Source organism: Corvus kubaryi, unplaced genomic scaffold (genome assembly GCF_017639235.1).
Source record: "Corvus kubaryi isolate FWS band 111438036 unplaced genomic scaffold, C.kubaryi_AGA036_p1.0 37334, whole genome shotgun sequence".
Classification (NCBI taxonomy): domain Eukaryota; kingdom Metazoa; phylum Chordata; class Aves; order Passeriformes; family Corvidae; genus Corvus; species Corvus kubaryi.
In genome coordinates, this window is record NW_024581108.1 from 4,737,381 (window position 1) to 4,756,132 (window position 18,752).

At 38.4% G+C, this 18,752-nt stretch overlaps 1 protein-coding gene and 1 long non-coding RNA gene across 5 annotated transcripts in view; one reads left to right on the forward strand and one right to left on the reverse strand.

Annotated features, from left to right (window-relative positions):
- NR5A2 (nuclear receptor subfamily 5 group A member 2) overlaps positions 1-18,752 on the forward strand; it is an 87,538-nt gene that overhangs the window by 39,517 nt on the left and 29,269 nt on the right. For all 4 annotated transcript variants that reach the window (XM_042029932.1, XM_042029935.1, XM_042029934.1 and 1 more), the window contains one exon: positions 9,408-9,527. In XM_042029932.1, the coding sequence (XP_041885866.1) occupies positions 9,408-9,527 (120 nt within the window). The remainder of the gene's footprint in view (positions 1-9,407; positions 9,528-18,752) is intronic.
- LOC121665571 lies at positions 1,331-2,367 on the reverse strand. The gene is made up of 3 exons (XR_006016407.1): positions 2,217-2,367; positions 1,662-1,806; positions 1,331-1,401 (listed from the first exon to the last, which is right to left on the reverse strand). It is a non-coding gene; the product is annotated as an uncharacterized LOC121665571 (long non-coding RNA).

Genomic DNA, 18,752 nt, shown 5'->3' on the forward strand with positions numbered 1-18,752 from the left:
TTTTATTTACAGAGAAGTGTCCATGTATGCTCCATGCAGTCAAGCAACCCTTTTCTGCTGTTTGATTTATGGTAACATAAACAGATACTGCCTAAAGACAGTAACAGTCAGTCCCTTCCCTAAAGACCTTACACTCTAAAAGAAACAGACCCTCAGGCAGATTAGCCAAAGAGAGAATTCAATCCATTACCTGTCAGTGACATGATGCTGAATATTTGTATAATCTTGCATCCATTTATACTTTTAAATCGTTCAAGCTCTTCTATGTACCAGGAAAATTGCCCTGATAGAGACTTAAGTAGCCATACTTTAAAAAGTTCTAATACAAATCAGAAAAACTTATTAGAGGCAGAGACATCATGCACTTTACTTTGGTAAAACTGGGATAAATCTGGGATTAAACAACAAAACTTCTTACATTTGGGTGTTACAGTAATCTTTTAGTCATGTCAAATCTTCAATAATAAAATTCATATTAAACCTAATTACAAATCAAAGTAACTGGTACTTAGACCTAGATTAATAGTAGATTGCCAGACACCTGAACATAAGCAATGCAAAAAATTATTTTTGAAGAAAATGTTGCCATTTTATTGCAAGCTCTTGCCCATTGACCAAGCCTCTCCCAGTCTGATTGAAACTTAGCTCCTGCAGTTGTGGTGTGTGGTGCACTCATGGGTGAACGGGAAGTAATTAGAGAAGCCTGATTTTGTTGCTCATCATCCCTGCTGTCATTCACAAATGAGCTAAGAAAAACCCAATAAATTAGATGCACATACTCTCTCCATTTTTCCTAAACACACAGCTAATCTTCTATTGCATGCAGACATGTAGGAACCCAGTTTAGAGACTCACAATTTGGATACCTGTGCCCAGCTGTGACAGAAGAGAAAATCAGAGGCTGACTGATTTGTGTCACAGTCCACGGTCATTTTTGCCTGTAAGGTTCCTACTGATTCTGTGTTCAGTACTGCAAAAGTTCCTCTCATCAACATACCAAACAACCCAAATAAAACCGGTATCTTCAAAGATTTTTTAAAAAATTAATATTAATCCTAACTGCAGCGCTAATGACAATATGGGACCTGGGCAGAGTTGTGACAATCTTATTTTAGTGATACTTCAGAGATTTCCAAATTAGACTACAGGAAACAGGAAGGAGGAATAAATGAAACAAAGCCAAATGAAAGGATGAATGGAAAAAACCATTTTAATACACACTTGCCTGTTCCTTAAACATTCATTCAATCAGGACTTCCTGTGATTTTTAATAGCATGGCTCTTCTGCTCTTTCACACTTGGCTCTGTCGGGAAAGGAGGTAATTTTTTTGAAGACGATGTTCCTAGTTGAAAGGATTTAGCTAGATGGTAGTAGCTGCATGCTGAGAGCCTCCTGCAATGCTTTTAAGATAAAAAGAGAAGTAGTAAGTGTTTGGGATCATTCCCATGTACCTTGTTGGATCATGCATCACTACACCTCCACAACCTTCTTGTACGACTTCAGCTTCCTTTGGTGGTGTTTTTAAGCAATTTTTTCTATCAAGTCAGATGGATACTGGTTTAATACATGACAACCCCCATTCATAAGGCTGATTTTTCTTTCATTTTCTCTGTTAGCATTGGGTCTTCTTTCTCATTTAATCTCTGCCCCAGTGACTTACTATTACTGCTGCAGCCCTTAGGATGTAAGACAACATTTCTGTATTTTTTCTTCATCAGTATACCGTCTCCTTTCACGTCTTGACTGAAGATACTGTTTCTCATGATTTCTTACTGCTTTAGCTGTGGCTTTTTCTGGCTGTTCTACTACAAATCAAAGGAAAACACAGTGGAATACATTTGTATGACAAGTGCAGTGTTCCACAGTATCTCCAGCCTCTATTGCCAAAGGTGTATTACAGGTGACTCTGTGTCCAGCTCTCAGTCTGAAGACTTTAGATCCTTATGTTTCCCTGATTCAAATATGGGAAGAAAGATATACTTGCCTTTACATATTTGGACATCTGTCAAAAGTTTGAAGAGGACTATGAAAAGTAAAATATAAACCAATATATTTTAATTCATGAAAAAGATTGCAGTGCCGTGCAATCAAAAGATAAAGAAAATTTAAAATAAAAAACTACTGATATGCTGATAACTACAAATGGTATGAAACATTTAATGTATTAGACTCTTTGTGTTGTTAGTCAGTGTCCAACCCTGTCACTAATACTCACCTGCAAAATTGTTCTGCCCTCATTTACACTGCTCTAACGTTGAAGCAACTTTTTTTTAGTCATGACTTCAGAAGATTATTTGCATATTCCCATCAGTGTAATTGTGAATACAGTCCCACACTGTGTACAAAAACCAACATTTGTAGGTGTCACCTGTTAAAAGAGAGTAAGATTATACTTCTCTTATGGCTTGCCCTTTTCCCATACTCCACACCCACTTAACAGCTCGATTGGAAATAAACACTAACCCTGTTAAACAGAAGAGTAACCACACAGTGTAATTTAAACGAGAGCTGATTAAATAACTCTTGTTAAAAACTCATGCAAAAAACAGTGTTCTGGGGCATGCAGCACTTGAAAGAATGGGACCCTAAGTGTGTTGAGCAATTACTCTGCTTGCCTGTTACCATATTAAAGGTTGCTTTCTGAAATCAGTATGTGTCTTGTGTCACAAGGTAAAAATATTTTCCATATGATGCCTACTTGATTGAGTTTTAATAGAGTATTTATTTTGTCAAAAATAACTTTAGTTCATACTAGAACTTCATCTTTAATATAAAAAATCTACCCCATATGTTGTATTGATCTCTGTTGAGATTTGATGTTGCTGATATCAAAGAAATTTTACAAATGAGAACTAATATAGGAGGTAAAGTTTACCTGTAGACTCTTACAATAAGTTTCAGCTAGAACAATACAGTAACTGTAAGAAAAATGAAATCATAATTTATCCAATTAATCACCAAAGAGGAAAGGAATATTATATATTAGAAATCCTTTCAGATAATGCTAAAATATGTGTGACTTGGAAAAGACCACAGAGACTTTAATCACAGGCTGCTCTACAATAGACTGAGACTGCTGACTGAATATATTAAGAATAAATTCACCATCAGTACCATAAAGTTTACTGGACTCAGTCTTCGTTTCTGATTCTCCAAGGGACATCATCGTGCAGACTAAAAAGCAGATCAGACCCACAAGGCTAACAATGAATCAGGTGGGCCTAATTCTGATTTTATTGCAAGTCAAAGGACTTGTATTCACACAAGTTAACAGTTAAAAATATGGCCCAACACAATTTTGCTGTTAGTTTGTTGACATCAGAAAAAACAGGTGTATTTCCAGAGAAATTCAAGGGATCAACACAGCTCTAGTACCAACATTGCTACATAAACTACATAGCGATATCTAATCCTTTTAAAATTCTACACCCAACTATGCATAAGCTTAGGCTGTACTAACATCTGTAGAAATACTCACAGGAGTAGGATTTTGAAGGTAAATTCTATGGGTCCAGTGCTAAAGAAGGCGCCTCCTTCACTCTGTGAAACAGATGCCAAGAATAATTAATTTTCCCCTTTCCTTATCTTTCTATTCACTTTGAGAGGCAAGAAACACTGCATTGTAAGCAAAATTGGGACTATAAAGAAATACTTCTCTTATTTTCAGTTAAATAAAATAAAAAACACAAACCACAACTACCCAAAAAAGAACCTAAGAAAAACACATTTATAATTCATCAGAAATAATGCTGACTGTGAAATACGAGGTCATTTTCATGCAGTTTGTACAGAGATAAATGTGAGGATAAGGAGAAGAAATAGGAGTGCTATGTGTCACATTTGGTGCACTATATAATAGATATATAGACACAGAAAGTTTATTGTAACAGCCCTTTCATCTGATGTTTGTAGAAATGAGATTGGTCATTTACCTTCTCCTTAATAGATGGGAATACTTTCTAAATGGAGTCCAAAGATCCATAAGAAAGATCTAGTTCTTTACTAGGATCACCATGTGCTGCCTGCCCTTACTCCTTCAGGAATCTGAGGCCCCCAGACTCACAGGCACTTTGTGTTCTGCTCCTGCAAGAAAACAGGATGAGTGTGAACTGATGCTCAAGGCTGCTTTTTATTAAAGTATTTTGACTCTCTGGAAGATCAGGACTGAACCTGGGAAATGGCTGGTCAGTGCTGCTTTGATCCCCTGTTTCCCACTGATCGCACACGGAGCTGTCCAGGGGCATGCGAGTGGAGAAGCTGTGGCAAAGCCACTGCTCTCCCTGCCTGCATTTCCTAAGCAGGAACCACTGCACACCTTTCAGAGCACGGGCACCACACATTCACCCCTCCACATTTTGGAAGAGTAAAAAAAGTGTGGGACTTTTCAAATGCTGCTTTGTGCTATGAATTCCTTGTCTATGTCCTTTAAAAAATTCCAAAGTGGTTTGATATTGCAAATACTAATGGTTTCAGAAGCAAGGAGTTAATGAAGCATTTCAGTCCTTCTCTCCTCCTCTTTCTCAGTTCCCTGCTGTTGAATAAAGGGTGAGCACGTGAACCTTTCTTTCAGCATGGCATTCAGCAGTTACCTTCCTCTATCTGGGCACTGATTCACACAAAGCATATAGGAACTTAATATCTTGGATAGAAAAACTTTCTGTTGAAATATTCTGGCTCTGACTGGTAGATTCAGAAGTTACTGAAGAAAGAGTTATGCACACATACAGAGGCACATTCCAAGTACAACTGCACTTGTGTAACAGCCTCTGTACACGCTGTAACAGAGCAGGAAAAGGCACACACTGAAGTATTTTTGTATTTCTTTTCATTTTTAAATCAAGACAAATGTAAAGAGCTACCAAACTTGGACAGATTTATACTTCCTTCACGCTAGAGCTAGATGGTAACAGGACAGTCATTTAAGCAAACACAGACTTGTAAAGATCGCTCCCTGCCTTCACCTAGAAATTTTTATAACACACAGGTTTCTAGTAAAGAGCTGGAACAATCATAGTTAATATTAAATCATTTCTTCTTGAACTTTGTAGCATTTTATTACTGAGGTTATAGGTAGTAATCACATTTTATTAGGGCATTCACTGATTCTGAAAGTTATGTGCATTCACTTCTAAAACCACATTGGCTGTTATGTGCTGCTTTTTGACAGCAACCTTGCACAGGAGGTTTCCCACTGTTAGCAGCAACCCATCTGGAGAGTCCAAATCCTTCGCTACCTATATAATGATTTGGAAACCATGCATGCATTCAGGAGTAAAAAAATAGCCTCTGGAGTGCACTTGCCTTATAAAACTTTGATTTGGGGTGATTTGCATCACGATAGCATAAGAAAATGGAGTAACAACTCAAACTATATGTCTGCAATGACTTGTGAGTGATCTCCTAACTGCATTTGAAAGAAAGTTCAACCATCCCTTGAACGTGTATGCTTCAGGCTGAACAGTTCAGACAGATGTTTAATCACTTCATATTCACTAGGAAATGGCTATTCAATGGCCGTAGAATTTAAAAGTGGCACTACAAGATGAATGCTTCATGTTATTCCATATTTGCATTCCCTCTTAGAAGCATAAGTAAAAATAATTGAGCTGAATCCAGCACAGTTTTATCACATAAATTTCAATTATCGTGTTTTTTAAAAATCATTAGATACCCTTTTAAATTTTTAGTAGCAGAAAAGCCCAAAGCTACAGTGGCAAGTGGATGTAAAAGAACAGGGATGAAAAAGGATTCTCCAGCTTCTGAGAAAAGGAGGTGTAAACTGGGTAAAAGGTGAGTGCATTGTTTAACTGAATGTGCAGCAATAATTATAAGGAAAATATTTAACTTAGAGCAACACAAAAAACCCATGACCCTGAAATTTTTAACAGGTAATTAATCAAGTGTCAGACTGAAAATACCTTTTCAGAAGAAAAATTGTAATAAATCTGCAGTTGTTTGTTACAGTATGCGAAATATTTTGAAACACTTTCCTAAAAGAAAGACACAGTGTTGTTTTGATAAGATTGAGGTGAATTTCAGCAAAGCATACACATTATTCTTCATTTTACTGTTTGGCAATTTCAGTGTTGTTCTTCAGAGAAAACAAAAGTTTATAATGATTAACGTTCTGTGCTGTGGGAAGCATACACTCTACAACAATACTACTCTTGTGTCACACTAGCTTTCCTCATCTATAACATCAGCACAAATAGTTTTTCAGATGAGTAACCAGCATTTCTGAGATAAGTCCTCCCTTTAACTACAATTGATAAGGTGTGATTGTGTATTTCAGTGTCAATAGAGGCCTCAGTGAGCCTTACAAACTCCCACTGAATCCCATATCAAAAGCTGAGAGCCCAGCTGAGGGGAGGCCAGGGTTTAGCAGGCAGATGTGACACTCCCATTCCCATCTTTTTCTCCTGCCAAGAGATAGTGTGTCACCACAGTGCTCAGGGTTAGACCTTTACTCTTCAAATTGAGAATTCATTTCCTCTATTCCTGGAAATACTCTATCTGGCTTGCATTATACTGGCAAGATAAATTATGCAAACTAATAGATGCATCTAAATGTATTCTCACACATGCCTGTTTTCCAATCCTTGTTAGAGGAAAACTCAGAAAAAAATTCTTTAAAGTCACCTTATAATTCCAGCTGGCAGTGTAGGAAGTCAGACACACCATCACAGAATTCTGTGTTCAAACCTGTATTCAGCCACCTAACAGAATCGAGTTCATTGAGCAGATGAATACCACACCTGTGCTGTTGTCAACCGCCATCCTCTGCTTCTCTAACACAAAGTACTTGCTCCTTCTCTGCCCCAGCAGCATCGCTTGCAGTCACACAAACCCTTTAAGCCTGCATCTCATCCTCCTCACCTTCTTCTCCCATCACACTGCCTCCCCATTCCCTTCCTTGAAAGCCACCTCCTAAGAACTCCATTTGCTTCCCTTGTCACTTAAGAGCAGTTTTACATGTGTGATGTTTTACTCATTTCATACTTGTAACATTATTCCTCTTTCATGCCACCCTGCCTGCTGGAAATGATCTCCTATTTCTTTTGAGTCACACACCTTTCATTACCTCCTTCCACATCTTTATTTAAAAGCCATTTCTTCAGCAACAATTTCCAGTTATGCTGTCCCCACTGGTGAGTCTTCATCTCAATGCCACTGGCCAGAGAGGACCTAAATTTAACCATCTGGGCACAGTATTCACTCACGCTTTTGCTTGAGGCTTGATAGCTGTCAAATGGGCATCTCATTTGACATCTTGGTTAGGTAAGACCTAGGTTATATTATCCTTGTGTCAGTGTTCTGTTATGGCAGGGAGCAGCTGCAGATTTGGGGAGTGTTCTTGCAGCAGGCAGGTGTTTGCCATATGATGCTTAACTTTTATTTATAAGCATTCCTAGTAGTTCAGACAATGGGAACTTTTTTCTTATTGGTGTTAAAACATTGACAGTACTCCTAAAGATCTCCACAAACAGAAAAAAACCTCAAAATTTAGCCATTAGCACAAGCTTGTGAGCTTGTTTTAATTCATTGTGTACCACAATTGAAAGTGTTGTTGATTATGACTAGTCCCAGACTGGACTTAAATATCTTGGTGACAGAATGCTACCTTTTCTCCTGCTTATGCTGTTAATGGCAGAGAAGCCTGCTCTGGCTTTGGAGTCAGAAGACTGAAGTCCACAAGAGGATTTTCCTGCAAAGGACCTTCCTCTTCAGAACCAAACTTCAGTCTCTTTGCCTTCAGGATCAGTTTCAGGCACATTCAGTTTAAGGCACATAATCGTTTTGGTCAAAAGCTGATTTTCTCATTTTGACAGATAATATGCTTCTGCAACTCATTTACCAACATGCCAGGGAACCACAAAGGTGTTTGTGTTCTGGCTGCACTTACACACATCATAAACTTTACCAGCACATTCTAACATAAGAAGTGGTGCACTACTGTTTTTGTTCAATGTTTTTTTCAATCTAAGTGCTTTTCCTCATCTACATGTCTTTCAGAAGAAGGCTGGAACTGGTCATTTGTCCTACCTTTTAGTAATACACAATCCTCATTAAAGTCATGTGTCTTTCTTCCTAGTGCAAACTGGGAGGCATCTACTGCCCCACCATCTTTCTTAAAATGGCAAAAGCAGCTGGATCTAATAGTCTTCTGCAGGCAACATGGTGTTTGGGATGTGCACAGAGCTGTTTATGCTATCCATTTTATGGGCTTTCACTGGTTAAATTACAGTGAATACAGAGCAGTAGATTCTGTGAACCACTAGCAGATGTTCGCTGTGCTAGTTTTGTGAGTCTTGTAAAACAGCAGGAACAGACTATGTGCAAAACAATTTTTTGTGATTTTGCCATCTCACACTGTTCTCACAGCACTGGCTCACTAATGATAGGGTAATGCTTGGGAGGTAAGCTTTGATTGTGGAGTAGCTGCTGTTGGGATCTTCAGAAAGCCAGACCTGTAAAGTGTAGTTTGTTTTCAAAAGCCTGTGGCTGAGACAGCTGGCTTACACTGGAAATATGTAGTCATTTATAGTACATTCAAATGCTTGACCTCTTGTTCAGGTATTAGGTGTTATTACAAGGATGCTGAAGGTTTAAACTCTCTCAAAATTTGTTTTCTTCAGATGTAAGCTGTGATAGCTTTGTGTGAAACGGTAATTTGGATGACATTATAATGTTAGCATGATTTCTTTGATTTTTGTGATTTTTTCAGCATTTCTTGTTCAGAGAAGAAAATTATCAAAGAACAGTTTCACGTAAAAAGCAAGAGTAATAGAAATTGTACATTTCAAATATCTTTTTCAAATAATTAATTTGAACCTGGCCCAAGTGCATCAATGTGGTAATTTACTGTCCACTCCTGAGCCAACAAATCACTTGGTCGAAATGTCAAATACATGTGGGCAGAGGAAGAGATCTTTAATACCGAATCAGCCTTGCTCTGTATCTTGCACTTTTTAATTTGCTCTGACTTGGGCCTGTTGCAGCAATAACACTTGTGAATCTGCAGATTCCTTATTATTTCCAGAAGCTGAGGTTCAAAGGTGGGGAGTATGAGAAAGTTCACATCAGCATTATTTCCTGCTCTTCTTGTTTTGGGCAAAAATGAAATCCCATTGCCATAAATACACAATTATTACTACTTTGCATAACAATGACATAGTTATGTTTTCCTGGAATCTAATCAGGAGTAAATATTCTAGACATTTTACAGATAAAGGCTACAGCAGCGTTCTGTTTATTCAACTGCAGACAGCAATTCTGGGGATGAAAAATTCTAGACAGCATCTCTGTCCTCCTGATGTCAGCCAGCTGTGTGAAGGAGAACTGTCTCCATAGTGAGATGTCAGACTTACCCCCAGAGTGGTCACCAATATTTGTGTTTTCTTTACAGGTTGATGACCAAATGAAGCTGCTTCAGAACTGCTGGAGCGAACTCTTAATTCTAGATCACATTTACCGGCAAGTGGTACATGGGAAAGAAGGCTCCATCCTTCTGGTTACCGGGCAACAGGTGAGTATGTGGTCTGAGAGAAACAGTCATGTCTTGTTTCTAGAATAGTTTTCAAAATAGCAGAGTTTAACTAGGTCAGAAGCACTCCTGTGTTCTCAGAGGTCTGCCACAAATGCTGTAGGTAAAATCACTTGTGCACTCTGTTTCTAGTCTGCTGATTACAGATAAACCTAAAAAAGCAGATATAATCATAAGCACTTTGCTTTTCAAATACTTCAGTAATTGAAAAATAGCAGATGAGAAGTGTTTCTCAAGAAGTAATATTTCCTTAGGGCTAAAATGGTTTCTGACAACAACACTCTCAAACCTAATGCTTTAGGTTTAAGCAAGTATAGCTTTTCTTCCTTTCAGAATTGTGATTTACTGAAAAAAAGCCCAAGCTGGGCCAGAAATCTATAGAAGCTGCTGCTTACTACCTCAGAAATACCCTGCTTTTAGGGACATATGCACATGTATGAGAAACTGGGCAGCTGAGACATCTAATCCCAGGAAAATGATTCTGTCCATAGGCTATAAAAGCAGGTATTGTCTCAGAAACTGTCTCAGGGTATGCACCCTGCAGTTTCTGCACAGCTATCCAGGGGTTAATTTTCTTCATGTGTCACATACAAGGATCTCCCAAAATGCAAGAGCTCTAATGTAGCAAATACTAAGAAAACTGTGAGAAAACACAAAAGAAATAGAAAGTTTTTTCTTCATGCTTTCCAAAGCACAACAAACTTGACAGTAAAACAAGAACCTTATTCCTCAGATTGATATTCTGCTTTAACAGAAAAAAAAAAAAGAGAGTATCAAAGAAAAGCAAAGTGTGCCTGTACATTATGTTTCTGACTTGATGTGAAAACAAATGATGGCTCTTTGGTATTTAAGTCGCTGCAAACTGAAGTGCCTCAATTTATACACGCATGGGAAAGAGCTCCTTTTCCTGTGCTACACCGTTTGTGTCTGCATGTTGTGGAATCTGCTTACAGCTTTAGCTATAATTTTAAAGCTGCAGCCATTTCTTAAGACTAAGAACAATTGTTCATAAGAATTAGAAGGACTCTGATTCTTCTGTTGGCATTTAGAATTAAGGGGTCTACAGTAGAAAAGAGAAATTATTGACTTGTTCAAGAAAGAATTTGGAAAACTCAAATTCTAGCTATGGAACTAACTCCTGCACTTCATGGAAAGTCACTAACCTACCTCAGATCTTGCTGTATTCCCTAATTATATTAGCAAAAGTTAGTTTAGTTGCATTACTCTTGATTTATATTGGTGCTATTGAGAAAATGACTGATTCCCTTTCCATTTCATCCTCTGCAAAAGACAAACAATTTTACTGGCTATTATTTAATTTACCACACAGGATGCTTGCTTGCTCCTGTGTTTATAAAGGTATAAGTATATTGACAGGTTTCTGTTCCTGAGAGAACTGATAAATTAGTGTCTCCTTTGTTATGTGATTAGCACTGTTTTAAAGGCACTGAGTGCCTAAGTCCCGCTGAAATCATTAGAGACATCTAACTACCCTTAAATTCTAGCCATTGTCCCCATTTTGCCATAGTAATAATTTTTACCTCATTAGCCACTTTTATCTTTTCTTGAAAATAAAAACCCCAGCTGCACATGATCTCAAGGCAAAACAGAGCGTTTCTTCACTGTTGGACAACAGGTAGCAGGATGCTTATTAAAAGTACTGCTTGCAAATCAGCAGCTGGATTGGGAAGCTGTGTATTTCCAGGCAGTCTCCAACTAGGTTAAAACCTGGCTATGTTGGAATGACTGCATCCATTTTTGTCCATGCTTGTAAACTAGTTTTAACACATCCTTCTTTAAACCAAATTTTTCCTTTCCTATGCTGAAGTTCGTAACTGAAGTTGGTGCAATCACCCCCAGAGTCTCCCATCACCCTCTTTACCTTCCTCTTTGCACTTAGGCTGAGAGGAGGAGCCATATCACTACAACAGCAACAAAAACTCTACAGTCAGTCCTTTTTCCCATTTCACAATCGCTAACAGCTGCAGAACCTACATGCAGAAACAGGGAGACACTAAACCTGAATTACAGAGTCTCTGGCTGCTGTTTCTGAAATCTGCCCATAATGGCCCTGTTTTGTCCCGATTTCACTCAGCCCTGGCCACTGGATCCCCAGAGAAAAGCCCGATTGGCTTCCAGGAGCGGGCGCTTGCCCCCGCCATGCTGTGCATGGCACACGTCTCACAGAAAGGCTGCTGGTAGTCAAGGTGTTGCAGTGGTGCCAGTACATGACTTGTATGCAATTTCTCCATCAAAAGCATTTACTTTAAAACAGCATCTATTTAAATGATTTTCATCGATAAAAATCATTCCTTGAAGAACATTTTTTACTTAGATGGACAAGGCTGGGTGAGCTAAGCAGAAGTTTTAAAATATCTAGAATTGCCAGAGCCACAAATCTTAAAATCACAGCATAATCCAAGCTGGAAGGAATTTTAAGGAGTCACCAGTCCAACCCTCTGCTCAAAGCAGGTTTCTCAGGGCTTTGTCCAGTTGGGCTTTGAAAAAATCCAAGGATGGAAACTGCTAAACATCTGTGTACAGCCAGTACCACTGCCTGACAAGTTCTATGGGGAGAAAGTTCTTCCTTAGTTCTCCTATGAACCCTTTATATTTTTTTCCAACTTGCAGCCCATGCTCATCACTCTCCTCCTCCTTGAGCCCTGATGCAACGCACAGAGCCCAGGAGATCTTTTTAGGAAAGACTGAGGCAAAGGTGGCACTGAGAACCTCAGCCTGGTCTGTGCTTGCTGCCACAAAATCACCATCTGAACCCAGCAGCATTCCCATTCCCACATTTTCCTGGTTTATTCCAGACTAGCAATTCGACATCCCTTGCAAGTTTCAACCACAGCTGAAAGCTTTTTTAACATTATCACTCCATGCCAGTGGACATGGACATGGATGTTACTTCCACATTACTTGTCCTGAGCCATTCCTGGCTTCAGCTGCTGTACGCTGCCTTTTCACATCCTTGCTCAGCAGTGATTTACTTTTTCAGATGAGTTGATCCAATACAACTGTCTCTTTCCCTAAGTGTCAAGATGGACCTACTTGGAAGCATTGACTCAGACTGTTGCATTCTTAGACACAACATCTGTTCAAATGTATTTATGAAAGGACTGTGTCTGTATCCTCTGTAAAAACTCTAAAATAATTCTGGGAAGCCACACTTCTAGACCTGAGCATTATGAGTCTTTGCTACTGCAGCATTCCTGCATACTTTCTCATTGCTGTCCTGATCCTTTCAGTTCCCACAGAAGAGACAGGGAAAAACCATGCCACCATTTCATAAAAATTAGTTGATTAAGGTGTGAAAAGCACTCTGACACTTCTGATGAAAAGTGCTGTAGACATTTTTATTTCTGCTACCAACAAAGCACTATGAGTGAAATTACAGTCAATCATCTGGCTTTCAAAGATAATAACTTTAAATTGAGGGCCTGAGCTAGACTGCCAACTTTATTACCTGAGAGATCAAGATTATTGTCACAAGTTAGCATATTTAAGACCTGAGAAGCTTCACTCCTCACTTTCCTTAATATATCCCTCCATAAAAGCTACTCCTAAACACAGTCCTTTTTACAATCACCATCAAGGTGGAAGCTGTAAGGGGGGAATTTACCACCACTTAATTAGAACATACCTGCTGTTTCCACTTAGACTGCGCAGCCTCTGTTCCTCAGACACAAAAGCCAAACTTTATCCAGGTCCCCAGGGCCATACCACTGTCAGTTCTGTACTAGGTATATAAAATGGGCTAGCAGTTAGAACACTTGGTAATTTTCAAACACACTGGTTCAAAACCCATTACTTTAGGGCACTCCTATCACATTTCCATATATCTGCATTTCCCTCAAGCCACTGGTTCATGAGTTTTACCCAGAGTCAATCCACTGTTTCCACTTTGATGGGGAAAAAGTGCAGTCAGCAACAAAGCAGTAAGCTTTGGCCCTTGTACAAAAAGAGACTGTGTTTTATTTTGTTACTTATTTGGGGTTTCATAAATTAAGCTCTTTTGTGTCTGTGTGTTTCAAGAAAGCACTTTTTTCACATCATTACAATTCCTCAGCAGTTCCTCAGAAACAAGTTCCTCCCTGTGCTGCACACTTCATTTTCTGCACTAAGTACTGCCCCTCAGCAGTTGCAATTACCATTTCAAAAGGAAATAAAGTAGCACAAACGCATTTTACAACTCTCAAAATTTCATAATAGAAAACAGCTAAGGAGTGATTTGCAATGTGGTGGTTAATTGTAAATCATTGCCAATACGCTCTCCACATGCTGAGTTTTGTAGGCTTGCCATGTGGCATGTAATTTTAACAGACCGTTTCTAATTATAGAATTTTAATTCCTCCAACTTGAGCACTTTCCTCTTGTATCTTCTACAACAGCAATACACTGCCAGCTTCCAAGAGCCAGTACACATAAGGTAGATACTAAAGCTCTGCACAGAATATCGTTGTTAGTGTATTTTCCTGCAACATTCAATGCACAATATGTGAATTGTAGCCTCATCTGCCCAGACAAAATCTGCTCCTTTTGTTCATACCTACATGGTACTCACTGTTGCCAAATATTCCCTCTGCTGACCTTGGCCAAAGCCTTTCCAGTTAAAAAGGCCATCCAAAAATGTGTCTAAATCTCAGATTTTTTTTGAGATTATTGAAACTATTGATTTAGTTCAAGTCATCATGCAAATGCATCTTTACACCCAGATTTGTATTCTAAAGCATAGCACCAGAGAAAGAGCACGAGATCTTGATGGTGTTGCCAAGAAAGATCACCCTTGCAGAAGTACCACTGATGTACAGAAAGAACAAGAGTGTTAGAGGACTGACTGCAAAGGACATACACAGGTCATAGGTATAGAAAGCTCATGGATATCTAGTGGAAACCTATTACTTCTTATGTTTTTGGAAATTAGTAAATATCTTTTTCCCATTAGATGTGTGTCATAGTCAGTGAGATTTCATAGTTGTAGTGGGCACAAAAGAGGTATTTGCATTTTAGGGCCAAATCTAGAAGTCCTTACATCAGCAAAAAAACACAGGATTTGATTCAAGGTGGATACAAATGAGGTCAAGCAATCATTATTTTGCTGTTTAGTACAGTATTTGCTTTCTTGCACAGTTCCTTACTCTAGTGGTTTCTGCCTAAAGGAAAGTAAGGTGCTAGTTGTTCAAAGTGCCTCATGCCTTATGAAGATATTATGCTGGCTGCTCCTTGGGGATGAACTAGACGTGCTCAGTTAAACTGGGTAAAACACATCAAAATTCAGTTATAACCATGAAGTGCCCTGAATTCAGGTTTGTCCAAATATTTGTTACATATTTTGAGCTTTTCAAGTAGCTATGAACATACCTGTGAACAACCTGATCCCAATTTACATGTGCTTTGCTGTGTTGCCATGAAACAATCATAGCACTATGCTTTAAAGTCTAAAATTCCAATTCCAGTAAAAATTTATGGAAAGAGCACCCAACATGAATCCTTGCACACCAGAATTCTTCCATTTCCCACACGCTAACTCTGTTGTGTTCATGGGAAACACATTTCTTTTGTATTTCCTACACATGGCTCCCATAAAGAAAACAAAAGTTATTTGCCTGGAGTCTGGCAGCATTTCTTCAAGCCTGTTAGTCCTCCAAACCAGTCCCATGCTAGTGAACTAACTTGTCAACATAAACTCACGTAAAATCCCATAGCTGATTTTAAGCTTGCCCAGCATGAAAGACAAGTTATTCAGAGACTCAAGCTGAAGAAAGAACATCAGTCTGTCCCACCTGCCTGTTGGAGTAGTGATAGTGATGGGATCCAAAGTCCAGTCTTGACTCCTCTGCAGTCATTGGTGGGAAAGGATTTAAACAGTACAGCAGAAATTTGTGTAAGGTAAGAGGGTAATAAGGGAGAATGAACTTAAATGGTTCAAAGCTCCTCATGAAGCAGTTTGAGTTAGCACAGCCTAGTGAGATGTTACCCAGATACTCACAAAAAAATATTTCCAGTGATGCTCTGTCTTCTGATGAAGTTACTGAATATCAAACTCAGCAGTGATTTCATATCACCTCATCTCTATATAAAAAACCCACAAAAGTACATAATAACACTTCGGTAAAGAAATGGATTCTATCATACTCTGAAGTACTTTGGAGTGTTACTATTTGCATATTATAGTTAATTATCAAGCACCATAACATCATCCTAGGGGAAAGGGCCACTGGCAACCTAATTCATTATCTTCTATTATTGTGTCTCACATTAAAATGACAAGCATCTTATGCTGCATAAGTCAATACAATTTTAATTAATATATCCAAACCTGATAACCAGCAGATACAAGCATATCTGTGGGTTTTGTCCATGCTGAAACCTCCTCAATTTTTGTACATAGGCACCTCTTCAAAATGTTTTCCATGTTTATTTGCTTAGAAACGTAACAGAAATACTGTTATTAATGCAAGAATTATATGAAAAGCTCAAAAAGAATTTAATAACCACTGCAGTTTCCACTGAAATATATATTATATATTTCCACTGAAATATATATTTCAGGAAACAAAGGAAAGGTTGCAATGGTAAATTAACTTGTTTGCTACATACTGAATGCATGCCTCTGAGATGAGACTCATCCACTCACAGAGCATCCACTCAAGCAGGGTCAGGACTCAAAGACCCAGGGCAGGTCCCTGTGGGCCACCCCGAGCTTTCAGTGCTGTTTGTAGCCAAGGAGGGAGTGTTGGCAAGCAACTCCCCAGCAGCCAGAGATGCTATACCCCGGAGAGCAGGAAGAGCAGGATGCTCCCTTTGCTGCAGCTGGGCATCCACTGCCCCTGCCTTCATACCCCAAATACACCGTAGTCTAATTTACTAAATTCAATATGAAATCAGTCTTTTATTAACTTGAACTGCCTTTTTCTGCTAGATTATACAGGTACTGAATAGAGCCACAGCAGAGACTTTATTCCTTACTTGTGCAATTCCTGTCTGGCTGAAAGGAATAGCATTCAGGGATAGTCAGTACCTGGCAACAGCCATCAACAAGTAAAATCACTCTAATCATATTATGGAGACTATTTCAAGCCTGCTGAAGCATTGAAAGGATTGGTGCAGTTCCGCACAATATTTCCCCATGATACCACAGTCATAGTCTAGAAATCAAACACTGCTTAATTTTAGAAGAAAAAAAGGAACTTAATTCCATGATTAAGTGTTAGACTGTTTTGTGAGCATAGAGAAGAGTTGATACCAGAAGCCATCACCTGATTTCACCAGAAAAATTACTATCTGAGCCCAGTAAAATCAGGGATTTGTCTTCAAAAATCATTAACTACCATGAAACACCATTTGCAAAACAAAAAAGCACAGGTGGTCCCTTTATTTTTGGCCATCAGCCACAGCATTTATTTAGCCCAGGGTACAGGAGGAATTCACACTTCTGCAGCCGTAACTTTAGCCCATCGTTTTACTTCCAAATTAGGTTATGTGGAATCTTTGACAAAGCTGCTGTTTTAAAAAATGCCAGACAACATCTTCACCATCAAAATCAATGTGAAATATAGTAGTATCAATTGGGATGCAAGAATAATTTTAGTTGTGGATTTGATTTTACCAAACGAAATCAATATACAATATGAAGTAAAATGTACAATAGAAAGTAAATGCTAAGACTTCAGTATGCAATTAAGCATTTTGCACAAAAACCAAGCTGGTTTAATCTTTGTCTTTTAGAAGCGCTTTTAATCATGAATTGGAAGGTAAAAGAATTAATACACATTTTAGTATGAACTTCTGCATAAAGGACCAAGCAAGCAGAACAGAGTAGTCTTTAATGTGACCACTTTTTCAGAATAGACATTAACTGAGGCTTTTTCATGCACAGTTGCTTTTGTGTAAACTGATTGACACCTTTGGGGGTCGTCTTTCCACTGACTCATAATTTTGCTCACTCTTGAAAAAAGCCTTCTGCACACCTACTATTCTCTAGTTAAAGCTGAAAATTCAACTCATCATATTTACACAATTAAAAAAAAAATCCATTCTGCGTTGTTTTTAATTGCAAATCCTACTCAAGGGACCAATTCTCCTGCTTAGGAGGCAGCCCTGTGCCTTCTACTAGAGAACCAACTGCAGTCAATTATGGTAATGAAATGTCAATAAATATAAAAATTTAATACAGCCTGTTCCTGGTGAGTGGCAGATGAGGACTTGCCTCCCAGACAAATTTGCTGGTGCTGCAAATATTAAATGCACCTGAAAGAGGAGCAGGTTGCCTGAGAGCTCTCCAGTAGAGGGATGCTGGGAGATCCAGGCATCTACTGGGTTTTTCCATTATGGCATAATCACTGCACTAAGGCCACTGATATTCTTGACATTCAGACATCTTAACTTCTTATTATGAAGTCAGTAGCATATTTTCCCCACAAATTGGAAGCTCAGTAAGGGATTTTGAGCTTTTTTCTCCCGTCTTAACAATTACAAAAGGGAAATTAAGTTATAAAATTTCATATTTATATGTGACCAGTTTCTCAACACAAAGTAGTTGAATCATGTCACTACATTAAACTGATCTTTGAGTAAAAATTATTTGAGCTATGTTACTTTATTTTCTCTTATTATTTATATAAGTATATATACATAAAGAAATATGCATAAATGCATCTATAGAAAGAGTAAATAAGAGATTAACTAGAAAGTAGTTTTTGAAAGATGGATTGGCTGGGGTTTCCAAAGATCAGATCCTAGTTTTGTCACAGATTTCTTCAGCCCTGAGTAAGCAACTTAATGTCACTACTTCAAGTTTCCCCAGGTGTGAGAGAGAGCAATAAAACCTGCCTCACAGGATGCTTCAGCATAATCCATTGATTTAATTGAAACATGAGCTCAACTCTAACTGCTCCAATGCTGCAAAGTGTTGTTATTCTCAACCTCCATGCAAAAAGTGTAACTTCATGTTTTTTGTGCAGCTGTGTCCAGACAGTTTCTTGGGAGCAACAAGAGTATGTATAAATGAAATCTCGTAATAAGAGTCAGTAACTTATTGATTATATTAAAATCATTACCAGAAAAGTGCATTTTAGTTTCTTTTAGTCATCTTTCTATCTTTCCTTGCTGAAATTTTGTCAGGTTAAAAGTATTTCAAGGGGTTTTTTTCTTGTTTTACTGCTGTTTATACTTGAGCAAAATCAATTCAATAGTTTTAAAATA